This window comes from Mastigoproctus giganteus, chromosome 5 (assembly GCF_048544385.1).
Source record: "Mastigoproctus giganteus isolate SK-2022 chromosome 5, ASM4854438v1, whole genome shotgun sequence".
Classification (NCBI taxonomy): domain Eukaryota; kingdom Metazoa; phylum Arthropoda; class Arachnida; order Uropygi; family Thelyphonidae; genus Mastigoproctus; species Mastigoproctus giganteus.
Genome location: NC_143579.1, coordinates 24,601,473 through 24,618,965, shown reverse-complemented (window position 1 = coordinate 24,618,965; position 17,493 = coordinate 24,601,473). Strand labels below are relative to the sequence as shown.

Sequence of the window (17,493 nt, the reverse complement as noted above, 5' to 3'; positions counted from 1 at the left end):
CTTTGAGACATTGGTTTTATTGCCCAAAAGTGAAATAAGCGTTAGTGGGTCTTCAGTTGTGGCTGGAGTGAAGATATTCTGGCGTTCTATTGCAAATTTTGTGCATTCCACAAGGATATGTTTCACTGAAAGGACTGTTTTACAGTGATCACACTGAGGGTGATTCTCTCCTCTTAAAAGATAACCACGAGTAATATTAGTGTGACCTATTCGGAGACGAGCTAGTATTACCTCCTGCTGTCGAATTACACTGAGGCTTGAAGGCCATTGCCCGAGATTTGGCTTGATACTTCGAAGCTTATTTTCAAGTTGGTTTTGCCATGTTGATTGCCACTGGTACATGCATTTTTCCTGTATTATTCGTCTATAATCTTGATATGGAACTCTCCACTGTACATCAGGTGGTATGTCGGCCGCTTTTGCGGCATTGTCCGCTAATTCATTTTCTGGAATTCCCATATGTCCTGGGACCCAACAGAAGTGTATGGTTTTTCCAAGCTCAGATAAGGTATATAAAGAGTTTGTTATTTCTTTAACGACTGGGTGGGTGATGTTCATGGTGTTTTCCAGGGCTTGAAGTGCACTTAGAGAATCAGAGAATATTATACTGCTTTCAATATTGGAGGACTCGATATGCTTCAGTGCAACCTGAATTGCCATTAGTTCAGCAGAAAAGATACTGAACTCATGTGGCAGTTTGTATGCTAATGTTATGTTCGGGAAAACTGCGGCGATTCCAACATGGGCGTCATTCTTTGACACATCTGTATGAACTACAATGAAGTTTGGAAACTGCTCCACCGCTGCAAGGTACAATTGCAAGAAATTTTCTTTATGTAGTGCAGATTTATCCCATTTATGAAGGTATTTATCACATAAAGGTGGAGTAATTCTCCACGGTGGAAGGAGTAGTTGAGGGGTATTTGCGATATTATCAAAACTCAGATTAAGTTCTTCTAGAAGATGTCTTATTCTTATACCTAATGGTCTGTTAGCAGTAAGGCGGTTATGGTATAACCTGCTGTATTGGGGAGTGAAAAGTAATTCCCAATTTGGGTGTTCAGGCATAGATCTTATTTTATATGCATAGCGTAATATAAGTTGTTGCCTTCTGATAGAGAGAGGGGGTTCGTGAGCTTCGGCATATAGACTATGTATTGGAGACGTGCGATATGCTCCTAGAGCAATGCGTATTGCACTATGATGGAGAGGATCAAGCCAGCGAAGGACACTAGGCTTTGCTGAGCTACATACTGGGGCCCCATAATCAAGTTTTGATCTTATTAAAGATCTGTATAGCCGTAATAAGGTAAGGCGATCAGCTCCCCACTTTGTTGCTGAGAGAACCCGGATGATATTTAATTTTTGTTGGCAGGATATTCTTAGTCTTTTAATATGTTCCAGGAAGGTAAGTTTATGATCTAAGGTGATTCCTAAGAATCGTATGCTGGGTTGAACTGCTATTGGTTTTCCGTTCAGTTGGAGTTCCGGGTGTAGGTGCAATTTACGTTGTCGGCAAAAATGGATACACAATTTTTTGAGAACAAAGCTGAAAACCATTGTTTTGTGCCCATGTACTGATATTATTTATTTCCCCTTGTAACTGTCTCTCGATTGTATTCATGTTTTTCGCATGGCAAGAAATACTAAGGTCATCTACGAACAGTGCCTTATCGATAGTGTTTGGAAGTTGTTCAGCAATGGTGTTTATTGCAATTATAAAGAGTGTAGCACTAAGTACAGAGCCCTGGGGAACTCCTTCTTCTTGAAAAAATAGTTCCGACAGTGAAGTTTTAAATTGAACCTGGAAAGTTCGCTTGTCTAGGAAGTTGCGTATGAAAATCGGGAGATGGCCCTGAAGTCCATGGCGGTGTAATTCGCGGAGTATTCCATACTTCCACGTGGAATCATAGGCCTTGCTGATGTCAAAGCAAACCATTACATAGTGTTCCGATCTAAGGAATGCATTCCGAATGGAATTCTCTAGTTTTACTAGTACATCTAGTGTTGATCTGTTCTGTCGAATGCCGAATTGCGCAGAATGTAAGAGATTGAAATTTTCCAGGTACAATATCAGTCGACGGTTCACCATCTTTTCCAGAATTTTGCAAAGGCAACTGGTCAAGGCAATGGGTCTATAGCTAGTAGGGTTTGTTGGATCTTTTCCTGGTTTAAGGAATGCAAGGACTGTAGCGTGGTGCCATTGTTCAGGGAATGTGTCTTCCCGGTAGAGCCTATTGAACAGATCAAGAAGTGACTGCAGTGATTCAGCACTTAGTTCCTGTATCATCGAATAATGGATATTATCTGGTCCTACAGCGCTACGCCTAGATGTTGACAAGGCTCTATGTAGTTCGTGGATAGTGAATGGTAAGTTATATTGTTCTTCTGCTTTTGAAGAAAAGTTTAACTTTTGTTTTTCTGAATTTGCTTTGAATCTTCTGAAGGCTGGTATGTAACTTTCTGTTGCTGATGTTTTGGCAAAAGTTTCTCCTAGTATATTGGCAATTTGGGTAGGGTCAGAAATGTTCTGCCCTCTCCATTCCATGATAGGCTGAGGTGTCGTTTGATATTTACCACTCATTTTCCTGATTGTTTTCCAAATTTTATGTGTGGGAGTTGCTTGATTGATGGTTGAAGTGAAGCGAATCCAAGCGGTCTTTTTATTACTGCGTCTAACATACCTGGCTCTTGCTCTAACGCGTTTAAACTGAATGAGATTAGCTGTGGTTGGATAGCGCCTAAAAGTATTCCAAGCTTTATTTTGGTCTCTTTTTGCTGCACGGCATTCGTCATTCCACCATATTTTTGGGTGTACAGGTAATTTTGGGGAGGATTTTGGTATAGCTTGTCCTGCTGTGTGTAGTATAGTTTCTGTGACATACTCAACCGCTTCCCTGGTTGGGGATTTTTGTATAATTTCAGGGTCCAGTTTAGCTGATTTTTTATACATCTCCCAGTCTACTTTATCAATTAGCCACCGAGGAATTCTAGTAAGATGATAAGAGGGTTTATTTAGTAATTCAATTGTAATGGGAAAGTGATCACTATGCAGTGGATCATTGTTTGCCGTCCACTTTAGAGTAGGATACAAAGTTGCAGAACAGATAGACAGGTCTATTGCAGTATATGTTCCAGAAGGAAGGTGAACATAAGTAGGTGACCCGTCATTTAGAAGGAGAAGGTTGTTATCATCTAAAACCTTTTCAATTAGCTTTCCTCTTTGGTCAATATTGTTGTTACCCCATAGTGTGTGATGACCATTTAAGTCTCCCAGAATGAGGAAAGGTGTGGGGAGTTGAGCTATGAGGTTGTTTAGATCATTTTGTTGGATGGAAAGGCTTGGTGGAATATATAGGGAGCAGATTGTAATATGGATGTCAGCAGCTACACGGACCGCTATTGCCTCGAGGGGAGAGTTCAGTAAGACCTGTTTGACGGGAACATGTGGGTTCGTTATAACAGCTACGCCACCATGTGCAGTATTTTGAACGGTTCTATCTTTTCTAAAGATATTGTAATGAGACAGTTTTGGTGTCTTGAGGTTTGAAATATGTCTCTTGGAGGCAGAGACATATGGTGTATATTTAGAGGTAAGGTCGTACAGGTCATTAATATTGGCACGGAAACCACGACAATTCCACTGAATTATTGTGTTCATTGTTTTGTTTATCTCTAGTTAGACTTTCCGAGCGTTTTCTTGGTGCTGAGGTTCTCCGTTTTTCACTCTTGTTTTTATCTTTCTTTCGAAAGTAGGGCCTTTCTGTTTCCATTTCTTCTTCTACAAAAATGTGTAGGACGGGGTCATCTGTGGGTATTACCTTAGTATCCATTTCCTGTTGGTGAGCAGAAGTTACGATTTGTTTTTCTTTGTGCCCTTCATCGGGGGGGGGGGATTTTCGATTGGTATAGAAACAGGCGTATTGACTGCCTGAGTTTGAGTTGCATTGAACAGTGTTTTTACATAGTCCGAGAAAGACTCTTTTGGGGGTACTGTTAGTTCAGTTTGCGATGCGGTTGATTGGAATTTTTTGGTGATTTGGGCATAAGTAGACCTATTTGCAAGGTTTGGTGGTGAGATATTTCGCTTAGCTTCTTGATAGGACACGTTATGATTGGTTTTATAAATCTGAATAAGTTTCTCAGTTTTCCAGCGTTCACATGTTCTAGCGTAAGCGGGATGATCTTTTTTGCAGTTTGGGCATATCGGTTGGGGTGCAGTACAGGCTTCGCAGTTGTGATCAACTGACCCGCACTTTGCACAAGCAGGAGTTCCCCGGCAAGCTGTCTGGGAATGTCCGTACTTCTGGCATCGGAAACACCGTAGGGGATTTGGAATATAAGGTCTGACATTACAGACCAGATATCCAGCCTTAATGGATGCTGGGCGATGTGGTGTATTAAAGGTCAAAATGAGATTACGTGTAGGAGTCAGAACTCCTTCTTTTCTGGTGGAAATTCTCTTGACCTGTATAGCGCCTTCTTTAAGTTCTTCAAGCATCTCCTCTTCGGATACATCTATTAAATCCCAATCAGAGATCACTCCTTTAGAGGTGTTCAGTGATCTGTGGGGTGTCACAGTAACTGGTATTCCAGCAAAGAGATTAATATTCAAAAGCCGCTCTGAGTGTTTACTATTAGAGGTCTCGATCAGAATATCTCCTGACCTAAGTCTTTTTACAGACTTAGGAGTTTCAGCTCTGCTTTCTAATTCCTTCTGTACCCTAAAAGGCGAGATTTTGCCAATTGCATTTTCACCAGTTGAGTGCATGATCAGGCAAGCTGGAGTAGGATAGATGTCAGAGTCAGTTTTCTGCCGTTTTGAAGTTCCTGCAATAGAACTATCTTTCTTTTTTGTTGACTGGGGTGCATCTGGCAGCCCAGATAAGTCCAAGTTTGATTTACTCATGACGTGCTCTTTTTGGCTCTGGGAGATTACCTTTTTCTCCCAGGTTACCAGCCCCGCCACGTGGAGGCAAGAGCGGTGCCGCCTAGTGACCCAAGCGAAGAGAAGGTTAGTATTAACTAAAAATAAAAAAAGGGGGTTAACAAAAGGTGCTTTCCTTTCTGGGTTATATAAATTGAAAGATCTATTTAATTACAATGCTCAAGAGTTAACGGACTTACGAAACTCAGGAGAAACGTATTTACAATAAAGCGTATCAGATAATCACTATGAAAAGGCGCTGTGGTCACTAATATCGTTTGGCACTCGGGGCCTGTGGGGATAAGGAATCCTTCGCAATGGACGTGGGATGGTATTAGCTAGCCCAGCTAATACTATATGTTGCAGATGAACTTAACAGTTACTTTGCATCAATATTTACAGAAGAAAAGCCCTTTATGTCAATGAGAAATTATGGGAGTGAAGCTGAAAAATATGTAATTAAAGATATTGAAATTTAGTGGGAAATTACAGACCGGTCAGACTAACTTCAATAGTAGTGAAAATCATGGAGGCAATGATCAAGGGTGGAATTCATGATCATTTGGATAGAAATGGAATTCTGAAGGATATGCAGCATAGTTTTGTAAAGGGAAAATCATGTTTAACAAATCTGGTTAGCTGTTTTGACATGGTCACTCGTGAGCTTCAGAGAATAATTTTGACACTGTTTATTTGTATTTCAGCAAAGCATTTGACTCAGTCCCACACGAGTGGTTACTTTATAAGCTGTAACAGGTTGGAGTCACAGGGATTGTTTCTTTGTTTGGGGATTTATTAGGTGCATTGGCAAAGGGTTGGGATAAATGGTTATTCCTCAGATTGGGTTAATGCAAGAAGTGGGGTTCTCCAAGGATCAGTATTGGTTTTTGATTTTCTTAAATGATATCAATGAAGGAATAGAGGGGGTGATGTCTAAATTTGCAGAGTAGTTAATGATCACTGCCAAGCAGAGTTTCTTCAGTGACCTAGATAAACTTTACAGATGATCAGAAAAGTGGCAGCTATGCTTTAATCCAGCAAAGTACAAGGTCTTTACAGGCACCTCCATATCCAGGTGGGAAGGAGCAGCAGTGCGTAGCACATGCTTCTTGATTAGACTGGGGTTCGAGCCCGTCACCACCAAATACGGAGGATGCGGAAAGGTCAGAGAATGACCACCACATATCCCGGAACAATGTGGCCTTAGTTGCTAATGCTCCTAAAAACCAAACAACAAACAAACACACGTCTTACACTAGGAACAGTAAACCCAAAATAAGTCAAGTAGTGGAAGAAAGGCATTTGGGAATTACGATATATTCAGACATGAAGTTCTCTGAGCATTGTAGATAGGTTGCAAGGAAGGCTCATGGTGTCCTATCGATGACTTATTGAACATTTGCTGGTAGAGATAAGTACGCCATAATTTAATGAAATTCATAATTTAATGAATTAACAACAGCCTTGTATAATGATACAAGGCTATTGTTAGACCACATCTAAAAAAAAGACAGAGCTTCTTGAAAAGGTCCAGTGATGGGTAACTGGCCTGGTGAGATTGGCAAAAGGACGTCCTTATGAGGAAAGACTTCAAATATGTAGACTGCACTGCCTGGAAACTAGACACCTTAGAGGCGACTTGAGAGGCAATAGTAAAATGAATAAGGATGAAATTTTCCCAGTCATAAATGATTCTAGAACCAGGGACCATAAATTCAAGTTACAGGGAGGGATGTTTAGACTGGATTGCAGGAAGTTTTATTTTAGCCAGCAAGTTATAAATCACTGGAATACGTTACCTGCATGGTTGGTAGAGGCCGACAGCTTGGGGAAATTCAAAGGTCAGCTGGACAGTTACCTATGTCAGGAGGGAACTCCATGGGTTGTATATTTCCTTTTGTCTTATTATTATTTTTAAAAATTTTTGGCTTGTGCAGCATAAGCCTTAGGCTTCCTTGCACCATATGGCCATTACTGATATTAATAAACTACACTCAAATAATGTAACATGACTGGCCACGGCATATGTTTAATTTGTTTATTTTTCATTTTGTATTTAGATTGGGATATCTATTGACCTATGGCTGAGTAGCAATCAATGACTGATATACCTTCCCTTCAGAGTTCACAAGTCCTCACATTCCCTGAGGAAGAATTAGCATTTAGTAGAGGCATATGATGCAAGAAAGCAAGCTTATATAGCATCAGCCAAAAAAAAAAAAAAAAAAACCCCCTCCCATATCACCCATCCATCCATTCCAAATGCTTGTCTAGTTCTGCCTTGAACTTATTTAAGTTTTCGATCTCCACTATGATAGATGGAAGTTTGTTCCAACTATCAACCACCTGCTGGCTAAAGGCAAATTTTCTCACATCTATTCTGCAATTGTCTTTCTTCACTTTGAATTTATGTCAAATTGAGGAAATATAATTGTAGTGTAGGAAGTAGTGATTGTGGGTTCCAGTGGTTTTCAACCTTTTTTTAATAATGGCACCCCTACTCAATTTTCTGCCTGTTAGATCTGATTCTCTCTCTGTATATGTCCGTGTGTGTGTGCGTGTGTGTGTGTACAGGGTGATTCACTACCAGTGCGACAAACTTGCAGGAGGTGTAGGGGGCACAAAGATGAATCGGAATCACAGCATTGCAGGGTCCGAAATGCCCTCGTCATGCGGTAGAGGACGTTGAATGGGAGGTCGCGTGAACAGCGATCCCACTGGAAGTCAGCATTTGCGAACCGGTTCCCGAGGCAGTAGGATGGACGAGTATTCAAACGTTGAACTGGCCGACATGCACCTCGTGTATGGAGCTGCAGACTGTAACGGGTGCGCCGCTCTGTGCTTGTACCAGGAACGTTTCCCACACAGGTGTGCTCCTCATCATACGATTTTCACACGTGTGCACAGAAGGTTACATGAGACTGGTTGTTTCATGAGAGGTAGCATGAATCGAGAGCGAACAACGAGGACGCCAGACAATGAGGAGAATGTTCTACGTCTTGCAGAAGGCAATCCCAGTACGAGTACTCGAGCGATTGGGTATTTCCCAATCCACTGTATAGAGGATACTGTCAACAAACCAAATGAGTTCATAACATCTGCAACGTGTCCAATCACTGGAGCCTGCAGATTATCCACTCCGGAGGACTTTTGCTACTTGGTTTCTACAAAAGAAACGGTTCGCAAATGCTGACTTCCAGCGGGATCGCTGTTCACGCGACCTCCCGTTCAACGTCCTCTACTGCATGACGAAGGCATTTCGGACCCTGCAATGCTATGTGATTCCGATTCGTCTTTGTGCCTCCTACACCTCCTGCAAGTTTGTCGCACTGGTAGTGAATCACCCTGTATATATATATAGTTATTACAGTAAAAGTATAATATGTACTATTATAGATACTGAATATGTATAAACATAATGGTATACTGCAGGCCATTAGGCCAAAATAACTTATAAAGGCTATGATAGCCTGTATAGGTCTAAAATGGCATTCCTTGGAAATAAACATATAATTAGTAATAATATATAAATATGCAATACAATAATGATTATGTAGCTAATTATTGATAAACAGATGCATTGAAAGGGACTTTTTCAAGAGCTAACCCAGTGCTTCTCAAAGTGGGCGATATTGCCCCCTGGGAGCATTTGAATTATCCAAGGGGGTGTTAGGCGTGAAAGGGGATGATAGGCATGGCAGTGTACGACAGGGGGCGTACACCGTCATGTTTGATGGTGTACATGTTTGCCAAATTTCAAAAGCACCCAACATTATCGAGCATGTTTTCTTGTGCGTCACAACAAAACAACGATGGCTTGTGGGCCTCGTACAATATTTCACTGTTGATTGCAAAAGCTGGTAAGTCTCACACAATTGGTGAAGAATTAATTTTGCCTGCAATTGCTGAACTTATCAGTACTGTTTTACATAAATCACTGCACAATATAATAAAATCTATTCCACTTAGCAAGGATACAGTTCAGAGACGAATAGACGAAATGGCCAAAGACAAAGAAAATATCCTATGCAATATTTTACGAACAGAATTTGCCTTACAAATAGACGAATCAACTCAGTCAGGTAACGAATCTTTACTACTAGCATACGTAAATTTTATAAAAGATGAAAAGTTTAACAAAGAATTATTATTTGTAAGATATCTAGAAACGTATACCAAAGGTGAGTCTATATTTCAGGTTACTGAAAAGTTTTTTAAAGACAGGGAAATTCCACTTACAAATGTACTTGCTTGTGCAACGGATGGAGCACTATCAATGATTGGCCGTTACAAGGGTTTTATGGCTTATTTAAAAAATGCTGTGCTAAATATTATTACTGTTCATTGTGTCATTCATCATCACCATTTAGTTGAGAAAAAACTTGGTGATCAACTGCACAATTCTCTACAAACTGTTATTACTGCTATAAACAAAATTAAAGCACATTCTTTGAATAATTGTATATTTCGAAAGCTTTGTGATCAAAACAGTGAGGATTATGAACGATTGCTACTTCACTCCGAGGTTTGGTGGCTGTCAAAAGGCAACTGTCTCAACAGATTTTATGAACTCTTTGATACTGTTGTCGAGTTTTTTGAAGATAGGTTTGTTTGTTTTGTTATTTAGGAGCATTAGCAACTAAGGCCATATTGCTCCGGAGATATGCGGTGGTCATTCCCCGACCTTTCCGCATCCTCCATATTTGGTGGTCATGGGCTCGAACCCCTTTTAAAGATAGGAACAACGACCTTACCAATGACCTCAAGAAAATGAAAACTGATATTGCTTATCTTGCAGATTTATTTACTAGATGCAACTCAATGAACTTACATTTACAAGGACAAGATGTAACTCTTATTAAGGCGAAAACTCAAATTTCGGCATTTATATCAAAATTAAAGCTTTTTATGTGCAACGTAGGATGACGTGAATTGTATCAATTTCCAAATCTGGTGAAAATAGAGAAAAAAGAAAAAACAGCTGATGAAACTCTACTAACCTTTTGTAATCATCTAGAAATGTTGCACAGGGAAAGGTTCGAAGATCTCCTTAATTTGAAAATTCCAGATTGGGTTATAAATCCTTTTTTAAATAATGATGATGGTGAATGTTTTGTAGAAGAAGAATTGACCAGGTTACGAAGCTGAAGCCAAAATTTCAAAATTCATATCAGGAATTTTGGTTGCAAAAGAAAATCCCTGACCATTATCCTGCATTGTGGGGAATTGTAAAAAAATTACTTATTTCTTTTCCAACATCATATCTAGTCGAAACCGGTTTCAGTGCTGTATCTCAATTGCTGACACAACAAAGAAATTGTCTGGATGTTGTTAAACATGGCGATTTACGACTTCTACTTACAGATATTAAACCTAATATTGATAAGCTAATAAATCTTCTCCAAGCTCATCCATCGCATAAATATTAAAATATAATTAACTATTTCCATTAATATCATGACTTATTTATGTAATTAACTTTAATTTTTATGACTTAATTTAAGTGACTATAACTGACTTTATTTATGTAGTCATAATTTTTTTTACGAAGAAGGAATAAAGTGTAGTAAATAGTTTTCTTTATAATTCACACACACATGTGCAGGACTGCATTTACGTTTTTGGAGGCAAACAGACAAATCATTTCGGTTCTTTAGCTTAACTTTATATTGGTGGGCTAAAAAAAGGCCCTGGCGAGGGTTTTTTTTAGGGGGGGGGGCGGTGATCCAAAAAAGTTTGAGTAGCACTGGGCTAACCCTTTCAATATATCCCACCAATAATTAACAGAGCTATCTGTTTCTGATTGCTATTTGCCTGTTCAACTAAGTCCAATTCTTAAACTTAAACAAAGATTTATATTTATACAAAATAAAGCTATTGCTGACATAAGGAGAAAGGAAGTAGGGATAAGTATAGTTATAGTACCTCAATTTCCCTCGAATTGCTCTAATAGATCTTGAGGTATGTAAAATTAGGGTTAGATAGTAAAAGATGAAAGTAAAGAAAGCAGCTTTATATATCCTAAGTACATGCCTGACCCTTTAGTAAGGGATCCTGGTATGTCTATAATAGGACTCCAGCAGGTGTTTAATAGATAGAGATAATGATAAAATAAAGAATAATATGGAAATAAAGGAATGGCTAATTCCAAATACCTAAATATTAACTGATTTTATAATGAATTATAGACAATCTTTACAGATCATTTAAATTATTCCATTACTTCTAAATAGCATATGTTCTATGCTGAACAGATAATCCCCAGTTAATTTTACATTTATCACTACTTTTTATATACATGCAGACATATATATGTTATATGATATTTATTACAATAATATAATTATAAAAATTACATTTTATAATACAAATTATATATACAGTATATAATTTTATTCTTTATATAGAGGTACTAAGTAAACAATTATAGATCACCACAAAATTAAAAAGATACTGCACACCTTTTTATAATGAAATAAACATATAAATTAAAAAATAAGTTAAGTAATTTAAACCCAAATTACGTGGCACCCATGGAATGTTGCCGCGGCCCGCCAGTTGAAAACCACTGGTGGGTTCTCTATCTTCTACTGGAAATTTAAAGCCAGATTCATATTAATAGTAGTGATTGTGGGTTACCTATCTTTATTTATTTAATATAATTATATATATAGGTATTAAATGTAATTTTTTTAAAAACACACTTTTTACTCTTGTTTTTTTTTTTTTTAAACACTTTTTACTCCTTTTTTTACGCTTTATTATATTTTCGGTTTCATTTTAGGTTCGTTTCTCAGCATGTTTCGAATTACTTGAAAACTCCAGGTATCATTCACTTTCTTATTATACTTTTGGTTTTGTTTTAGGTTTGTTTCTCTGCATGTTTTTGACTTACATATTTTTACGCTTGCCTTTTCCTTACATTAACAAGCATTTGGTATTAGCTCCCTTTTATACTAATGCTTACAAAGGTTGGGCTTCACAACCCCAGCTAGCTTTGTGTTATTCAATAACTTTTTCTTTGCTTTTTATCTTTCTGCTATCTATTTCTACCGTTCTTGCCTTTCATAAAACTATAAGTGTATACGAGGGTAATACGAACGTTCCCACTATCCTACTTCTTTTATTTTTTTTAATTAACTCCTTTTCCCCTTCCCTATCCTCAATTTAATACCTCACCCTATATCATGTGATTGTTCTAAATTATCGAATTATCAAATTATTGAACTTCAATCTCTACAAAATTACAGCTTTTAAATCCTACACAAAACACTACATATTTATATTAACCATATTGTATTCTAACTTGATCCTTATTTTTACCTTAATAAATGACTCTACATTGGGACTACCTTGTCCATACTGCCTTAGAATGTGCTAATTACATTTTTGTTGTTTTTTGGCCTTTCACCTTTCTTCTACTACTATGGACAAGTATAATAATGCAGCTCCTGACACATGGTCAGGTGTAATCCCCTGATCATGTATCAATATTTGCTTCAGCTGACATCAGATTCTGCACATTTGCCTTACCTATATTCGACCTTTATCTAAATGTTTCCCCCCATATCTGATGACAGCTGTACCACTTTTTATTTCATTATTTTTATTTGTGTTTTACTGTACTAATTTTACTTTACAGTTCACCCACCTTCTATTGGCTTTGTAATTCAGCCCATAATTTTCTTAATTCATCATAACTTTTAGGATATTAACATTATTTCACCTTTCACATATCTACTAAACTGTCTTTTCTACTATCCTCACCCTTCTAGTTACTGGCATTCTTCGTAATTTTCACATCCATTTATGCATACTTTATTCAATATATTAACCCCTTCATGGATTATCCTGAGATATCTCATTTTTAGTTTAAAAAGTTATTTGGAACTATACAAAATATCTCAGGATACAATAATACCTCCAAATTTAGGACTGAAATGTATTTTCTTGGGAATTTATTTTCAATCTAAACCAATATTATTTCTTATTTTCCATAATGCCTTACAGAAATCAGACATAATTTAATTATGGAAGCGACTCTTTTTTTTTTATTTGTGCTACTAGGAGCGAATGTTGTTGTTTGGTTTTTAGGAGCATTAGCAACTAAGGCCATATTGCTCCGGGATATGCGGTTGTCATTTCCTGACCTTTCCGCATCCTCCGTATTTGGTGGCGACGGGCTCGAACCCCAGTCTAAGCATGTGCTACGCACTGCTGCTCTTTCCCACCTGGCTACGGAGGCGCCGGGGCGAATGTTGCAGTATTTCTTATTTTTATGATTTCATTTTATTTTTAATATTATCATTATGGCCCACACCTTGTCAAGTATAACTCTCATTGTAGCATTAATGTGCTGTTTTCGTTTCACAGTATATTCGTTTTACAGTATGCAAAGCATTCCCTTTGTTACACTTACTAGAAAAAGTGTTCCCAAAGGTTAAGATGGTCACTGATGATTATAAGTTTGAGCTCTGTTTGAGAGTTTATTAGTTACACACTTACAGAAGTTTACACAGTTTAAAAGTTTGTACTATTCCACTTCCTTTTATTTTGGTTGGATAGCTTGGTTAACAGAAGCTTAAATAACAGATAATTACTGTAATAGCATTTTTATTGATGTTAATAAGTAAATTAATTTAGTTTACTTTAATTGCTACATTAAAAACTTATGAAATGGATAGGTAAGAGACCTACCTTTTTATTGTATTTGAAATTCTGAATTAAATCATAATAGACCTTCCGCCAAAGAAGTTCTTCTGCTTTCCTACCATATTCTGCAGGATCCGAAAACATCAATCTTTCACAGTAGTCTTTAAGTCTGTCAAAATTTTTATCCAAAATTAGTCAAAATCTTATTCATTCATCTCTTCTAGTTTGGGGGGGGAAAAAAGTAATTTTTTTTTAAAGTGCATTCTCAGTCTTCTCACTCAGAGCCCCTTCTTGAAATGTTTCTTACCCTGTAATCTATCACTTTTCTGATGATACTGCTGTCTAAGAGTGAAAACCTGACAGTACAAAATGGTAAGGCTACAATAAAAAATACTTTCAAGGCTTAGACCTAAAAGGATGTTAGATGAACTTATAAGACTTGTGGCAGAGAAGAAAAATGCTTGGGATGCATATTAAATTATCAGGTGACACAGAAGCCTAGGGCAGATATAAACTAGTCTATAATCAAGTCACAAAGGAGGCTAGACAAGCTAAGGTAGATTACAAGAAATCTTTGGCAAAGGATGCTAAGAAAAACAGCATCGACTTCTTTAGTTATATAAACTCTAGAAGGAAGGGGATGAATCAGATTTGTCCACTTGATACCGATGGTTCGACTATTGATGATCCTGCTCAGATAGCAGATGATCTGAATGAATATTTTGCATCTACATTCATACATGAGGAGTTATTAAGGGAGGAGAATGCCAGAAGTTTATCAAACTATAACAGGATGCTTAATAATTTTGTAATAACTGAGAGCAAAGTGGAGGAGAAATTGTTGAAGTTAAACATTAGAAAAGCACCTGGGGCGGATGGGATCTATTCAGTTATATTAAAGGAGGCAGCAAAGGAAGTAAGCAAACCCTTAGCCATAATTATGAGAGCATCCTTGGACTCAGGGAAAGTCCCCACAGACTGGAGATGTGTAAATGTATCCCCAATTCACAAAGGGGGAATCTAAGGATGACAAGTAATTACAGACCACCAATTAGTTTAACTTCCGTTCTGGAGGAAATAATGGAGTCACTGGTTAGGTGCAGGGAAGGGCCTGCTGTAGCCGAGTGGTTAGGAGAACCAGTAGCACACGCTCTTTGAGTGGACTGGGGTACAAGCCTGTGACTGCTAAATACGATTAACATTTGTACTGATTGATTTATTGTAAATTCCACTGACCTGGTTGTCATGTTGGAGTATAAACAAGAACATTACGCAAAGTCTCTGCCAAAGAATGCAAAGAGCAGCAGCAAAGACTTCTTATACTAACAGTAGAAGGAAGGGATCGATCAATATTAGGAAAATTGATGTCAATGATTTGACTGTTGATGACCCTGGTCAGGTTTCTGACAAAATGAATAGGTATTTCGCATCTACATTCAAACATGAAGAATTCTTTAGGGAAAGAGATGCCAGAAGTTTATCAAACTCTAAAGGGAAGCTAAATTATTTTGTGATATCTGAAAGGAAAGTGGAAGAGAAATTTTTGAAGCTAAACATAAAAAAGGGGATTGGGGTGGATGGGATTTATCCAATTATATTAAGGGAGGCAGCAAAGGAGACAAGCAAACCCTTAGCCATAATTATGAGAGCATCCTTGGATTCAGGGTGAGTCTCCATGGACTGGAGATGTGCTATCTCAAATTCACAAAGGGGATCAAAAGGTTACATGAGTAATTACAGATTTCTAAGAATAACATTTGTTCCAGGGAAAATAACAGTTACTGGTTAAAGAAGTAGTGCAGGACCATCTAGACAGAAACTCAATTTATGCAGTCACAGCATGGATTTGTTAAGGGGTAGTCTTGACTGACCAGATTGGATAACGTGATGCAGTAACAAAGGAACAGGATGCAAAAAAAAATAAATAAATAAAAATAATTTTGATATCACATACTCGGATTTCTGAAGGCTTTTAATACTGTTGGACATAAAAGATTGCTGTACAAATTGGAACAATGTAGTATTAAGGGCAGGTTACTGCTATGGATAAAGGGATGGTTAAGTGGGGGAAGAGAGAGAGAGAGGGAGAGGGGGGGGAGGTTATCCAATGTTATATTAGTGGAGTTCCTCAGGGTTTAGTGCTGGACCCACTGTTGTCTTCAATATTTATTAATAAAGAAGATATATCAGGCTTAATGTCCACGTTTAAAGATGATACAAAGGCTGGCAGAGTGGTTAATGACAGTAATCAAGGTAAGCTACTGAAACAAGATCTAGAAAAATTAGGCCGATGGGCTTAGAAATGGCAGTTGAAGTTTAACATTGACTGAAAAATGCAGGGTACTGCATATGGGAGGCATATGCAGTACCTCAGATTAACACACTGACTATGTGGTACTATACTCAGCGTAGTGGAAAATGAAAAAGACCCGGGATAATTGTGTAGTCAGATATGAAAAATGTTCTTGTTTATACTCCAGCACGGCCACTAGCTCAGAGGAGTTTACAATAAATCATCAATACAAACATTAATTGTATTTAGTAGTTGCAGGCATGAACCCTGGTTCACTCAAAGAGCACGTGCTATTGCATTCTCGCTCCTGACCACTCGGCTACGTCAGGCCTGATGTTCTCTAAGCACTGCAGACAGCATGCCAGTACAGCTCTTGCAGTTTTGTCAATGATATACAAGAACTTTGCTAGCAGGGATAAGGCGATTCTTGTACAAGGAGATAATCACCTTATCCCTGCTAGAAAAGTCATAGTGATTATCTCCTTGTACAAGGAGATAATCACCGCATCTTAAGTAACGTATACAGGTTTTGAGGACTCATTTTAGGAAGGATGTAAATCTGCTGAAATGGGTGCAGAGAAGGGCAATGAGATTGGTGAAGGGAACAAAACTATGCACTTAACATGTTCTGCAAACCACAGTGTCTGGAGCCTAGGCACCCAAGATTTGATTGAGGTGTTTAAGGCCTTGAATAGATTGAGTAAGCTCAATGTTGATGGCATTCTTCCTCTTGCTGAGACTAAACACATATGAGACGGCAAAAATTCAAACTGAGGAAGGATGGTTGCAGGATAGATGAGTGGAAGTTTGCCTTCGGTCAGTGGGTGGTTGATTGCTGGAACAAACTTCCATTTGTTGTGGAAATGGGTAGTATAAATAAATCCTTGGAGTGGATGGATGGGTAAGGTGGGTGGGTTTTTTTTTGGCTGATGCTCTATAAGCTTTCTTTCTTTCATCACTTTCTAATACTAATACTAAAGCATATTAATAAGATATGACAAGGTGTTCAAAATTTGCAAATCACAAAAGTTAAATGCAAATAACCAGAATAGAAACAAAGGGAATATTCCATGAATTATTTATGCATTTGTTAATTCAGCCCTATAGCTTTTATAAAATATATATGTACATTGGAATAAGAAAAGCTTGATTTTATTTTATAACCTAGAATGTTGACAATTTCTTATAGTAAGTGACATTTTGGTTGCACATGAATAGAGAGCTATATGTCATTGATGGCAGTTTTATACTTTCAATTTTTAGAATGTCGCTTTCTAAATAAAGATTTATAAAATTATGCTCTTTTATTAAAAATCGGCCACAAAGACTGTAAAAATTATTTTTGCAGCATGTGGTCAAAAAACGTTTATCGAGAGATAAAATGTTAAAATAGTACATAAGTGCTTCCAGAGAGAAACTTTGCACATCAACAAATAATATACATGTCATGAAGCATTTTTTGGGGTTGAAACTTTTGACTGTAATCGAGGATGTGTACATTAATTGTGATAGGATATAGAACATAGCGTTACCTTTATGGCCCATGGAAAACCATTCATTCTATGGATAAAAGTTTTTCATGTTCCCGGAGAAAGAAAAAAATTTGCACAGTTATGCTAGG

At 37.7% G+C, this 17,493-nt stretch overlaps 1 protein-coding gene across 2 annotated transcripts in view; it reads right to left on the bottom strand.

Moving 5' to 3' along the window:
* The window catches only part of Smg5 (Smg5 nonsense mediated mRNA decay factor), a 241,817-nt gene that overhangs the window by 158,848 nt on the left and 65,476 nt on the right, over positions 1-17,493 (bottom strand). For both annotated transcript variants that reach the window (XM_090373113.1, XM_090373114.1), the window contains exon 3: positions 13,625-13,748. In XM_090373113.1, coding sequence (XP_090229239.1) covers positions 13,625-13,748 — 124 coding nt within the window. The remainder of the gene's footprint in view (positions 1-13,624; positions 13,749-17,493) is intronic.